The sequence below is a fragment of the Pundamilia nyererei genome, unplaced genomic scaffold (genome assembly GCF_000239375.1).
Source record: "Pundamilia nyererei isolate P.nyererei 1_Seehausen unplaced genomic scaffold, PunNye1.0 scaffold00039, whole genome shotgun sequence".
NCBI classification, from domain to species: domain Eukaryota; kingdom Metazoa; phylum Chordata; class Actinopteri; order Cichliformes; family Cichlidae; genus Pundamilia; species Pundamilia nyererei.
In genome coordinates, this window is record NW_005187440.1 from 3,051,255 (window position 1) to 3,054,948 (window position 3,694).

At 37.8% G+C, this 3,694-nt stretch overlaps 1 protein-coding gene across 2 annotated transcripts in view; it reads right to left on the reverse strand.

Moving 5' to 3' along the window:
• LOC102206562 (tyrosine-protein phosphatase non-receptor type 11-like) overlaps window positions 1-2,746 on the reverse strand; it is a 13,288-nt gene extending 10,542 nt beyond the window's left edge. The window contains exons 1-4 of one of the 2 annotated variants that reach the window (XM_005730807.1): window positions 2,144-2,746; window positions 1,210-1,402; window positions 869-985; window positions 583-696 (exon numbers count right to left, since the gene is read on the reverse strand). In XM_005730807.1, the coding sequence (XP_005730864.1) occupies window positions 583-696; window positions 869-985; window positions 1,210-1,402; window positions 2,144-2,268 (549 nt within the window). In that variant the 5' untranslated portion in view covers window positions 2,269-2,746. Of the gene's footprint in view, window positions 1-582; window positions 697-868; window positions 989-1,209; window positions 1,403-2,143 lie in introns of both variants that reach the window. The other variant, XM_005730806.1, reaches the window with a different exon arrangement.
• Window positions 2,747-3,694: the final 948 nt, after the last annotated feature.

Here is a 3,694-nt window from a genome sequence, read left to right on the forward strand (position 1 = left end):
AAACCTGCACGAGCACTGGGCTTATAAATATGAGATAACTAGCTACTGCACCCCGACGTAATAGAAATGGTTCACATTATTGAATTGTCAGTTGCATGAAAACGACATAACAAGAAGATGAATGCATGCCACAAGATAAGCTAAGCTTCAGCCAGTTTCATTACTCAAAGTTTAAGACAGCTGAAATTCATTTAGACTTCCCATGACAGACAAAGAAATGAATAACTAAGGAAAAATAAGACCCACAGCTGTAAGTCTGCACAAATAAATGACAGATGAAAATCAACAACAAGCAGCCAAATGGGTACCATTTTTTTATGTATTTTATATAGTATGAGTAACATGTCACATATATGAAATATGAATAAAAAAAAGGAGGCTTCTTTCTTAAAACATACTGCAGTGGTTAAAAGCTGGACTCACAGGCTACAGATGACACTCAATACGATAACATGAATCAGTTCCCCCAGTTATGTCAAGCCTATATGACTCAGCTCATCAGGTTATTAAATTGATTTTAATAGGATAGAGGATATAAATTGAATGAGTGACTCTGGTAGTGAAAGTTTAAATGGTACAGACCTCGAATTCTTCCCAGAATCCTTGTTTGGGTTTCTCAGAATTGTCTGCTACTTTGTTGAGCTCTCGTACCCGGTTTTCAATGTTGGCAGCATTTATCCTTGTGGCATTAAAAGGCTGTCATTGCCGGGTTGGGACAAGATGATTAAAGATTTGATCAGTTAACAGACCAGAAAAAAAAAAGAAAGCTATTTTGACACAAGAAACCTTTTCACATCAACCTTAAAATTTGAACCCAACTAATGCCTTTAAAGCCTGGATGCTTTAATTTGTTCAAATGCTCCCATACCTGTTTGAGGTGTACTACAATGCCACTTTTTTCCACCATGGGGTTCTTTTTATAGTGCTCCACCAGGTCAGCCAGGGTGTCAAACCTCTCACCACCACCCACGTCGTACTTGCCGTCCTGCTGAAAACAAAAGTCGATAATTCAACAACTTCACAGCTGGCCCGAGGAGTTCTTTGAAAAAATAAATAAATAAATCATGACCTACTTAAAAATACAAACTGCCCAGGTTAAACTAGGATGAGTAAGCATTGTAAGCCACCAATCTGAAGCCACAAACATTACCCAACATCCTCCTTACAAGATTCAGTACATCTTAGCGGGCCTGGAATTAAATATCTGACCTGGTAGTGTATCATCACATGGGTGACCTTGGTCTTGCGATCCACATTGTCATGTTTCTCCTCATTAGTGAGAACAGAGAGGACAAAGTCTCCCGGTTTACTCTGGCTCTCCCGTACCAGAAAGCTGCCGGCTTTGCCTTTTTCCGTGAGCAGTTTTTCTGCGTCTCGACCTGAGAGGTGCCCGTGGTACCACCTGGAGAAGAGTGGGAGAACTTGATGAGTCTGGAAACAATAATCAGTGGCAGACTGAAAACTTAAAAGATGGCGTTATGTGAAATATGAGGCTTTCTCAAAAGTAAACCCTAGAACACCCCGAGAACCAGAAATCCTGACCATGTGTTTGACTGCCAGGTTTTCATGGTACTAGACCATTATTACTGCATTTATAACTACCATTCACATGTTTTCATTTAATTCAAACAAAACTAATTAGTCTCCTTTTGCTATTACTATTATTAATTTATCTTTATTTTTTAACTACTGCGCCTAAATTCTGCCCATTTTGGATATTTTCAGTGAATATCTGAAATTAATTGTGTGGACATCACACAATAAATACAAAGTTGAGGATGTTGAGACCTTTTCAAGAACACAATGCATATTAATATTTTTGAGTTTTGGGGGGTTTGAAACATTCGTCAGGCTTTGTTTACCATCATTTTCTCCAATTAGTATAGAGACGGTAAAAGCAGTCTTTGGGTGAATGTTGTAAGGCAGAACAAGTCAAGGAAAGAAAAAAAAAGAAGAAGAAAAAAAACCCCCAAAAACTTGACCAACTGAGTGGGAGGACTAGTAATACGCTTCCTGTTTCAAAGGAAAAGTTCCATATTGTACCTTTGAGGCTTTAACATAATGCATGTCTATACATGTATAGTGAGCGTAGACTCCTACTCAGGAGTGAGAGTGTCTCTTATATGACTGCCGCCTCACTCACTCTGTTAAGATGAAAAACTTGCATGTCTGCATTTTTTTTCCCTGTGGTGAGCGAGAACACGCCGGAAGCTCTGACAAGAGATGCATGTAGAATGGAAAAAAACCACATAAACCAAAACCATACATCACAAGTCGTTCTAAAACCTAAAAAAGAAACTAGATATACATATTGCAATGTGCAGATGTCCTGAAAAAAAGAGAGTAAATAGCCCCGCTCAGCACAAAACTGTATTAGATTATCATTTTTGTGCAAATTATTACAGAAATATGACCACCTAGCTTTCTAAAAAGCTTCCCGTAAGTGTGTGAGTGCATGCATGGATTCCTAGCATTAATACACCAGATGCAGAGGTCTCCTGTTTCAAAGGAGGTGTGTAGGTGTGACGAAGTGCAAAGCTGCATCCAACCTGTGTACACGCTCTGAAGGATGTGTATATCTGGTGAGTATCAACAAAAAAAAACAAAAAACGAAACAAACAGCAGTATCGCCCACTTAGTTTGTTCAAAGATTTGTAACATTTAAACATGTGACTGTGAAGTGCAATTGCATAATGTTGGGGTGTGTGCAGAGTAGTGCATTAGCTCGACGTATTGCATGTGTAAACATGTTTATACACTTTTGTGTACATAATGAGTTAATGGCCGATTTGAGCCCAAATTATAATTGACATCATTATAACGAGTCACTTAATGTCACCTGATATTTGCCATGTTGTTTTTTTTTTTGTTTGTTTTAAAAAATATATTTAGTACCCTGTTTGAGACTCTGTTTTTGCTTTGCAATAATTTATTGCCACATATATTAGCAATTAATGAAAAACACATCCTTGTAGCAATGAATGAAAGGGGTTGTTTTGAAGCCATGATATCTGAATTTAGTTACGACTACATTTCATATATTTACAATATACTAATCTTTTAACATCTTATCAAGCTAAATATTTAATCTTTTTATTTCTACTCATTCACAGTGTGGTACTCATTCACTGTACCACACTGCCAGCTTTCTTATCCAACTTGTAAATCTTACACTGAAAAGTAGATCTCAAAAACATAATACTTAACAAATAATATAACAATGCTCCTGACTCTAAAAGATTGTTTTGCCCACAGTGTTTTTTTCCCCCCTACAGACTGACATAGACCTCTACCACTGCACTGGTGGTTCTCAGGTGGTTTAACTGCTTCTCCTGACAGGATGAGATGCAGTAGTGTAACACCCTGAAGCAATAACAGTAAGAGTTAACCGTTTGTGGCCAGGAATATAGTTATAAGTCTTAATAAAAGTAATCAGGCTGACCTCAGAAGTTTCTCTCTCTTCTCTCACAGTGTTAGCTCTGTACAAATATTATTTATCTGCATGTGTGGGCATTCTACATGTACAATGACAATTAGGGCTGGGCCATATTATACCGTTCACGGTAATACCGGTATAATGTTAGGCAACGATAGGAAAATGAAATATCGCGATAGAATGGGAGTAAAACGCGCATGGCCGATTGTTGAGTGAAACAGATGAATCAGAATTGGTGTGTAAAAATGGTGCAACTTC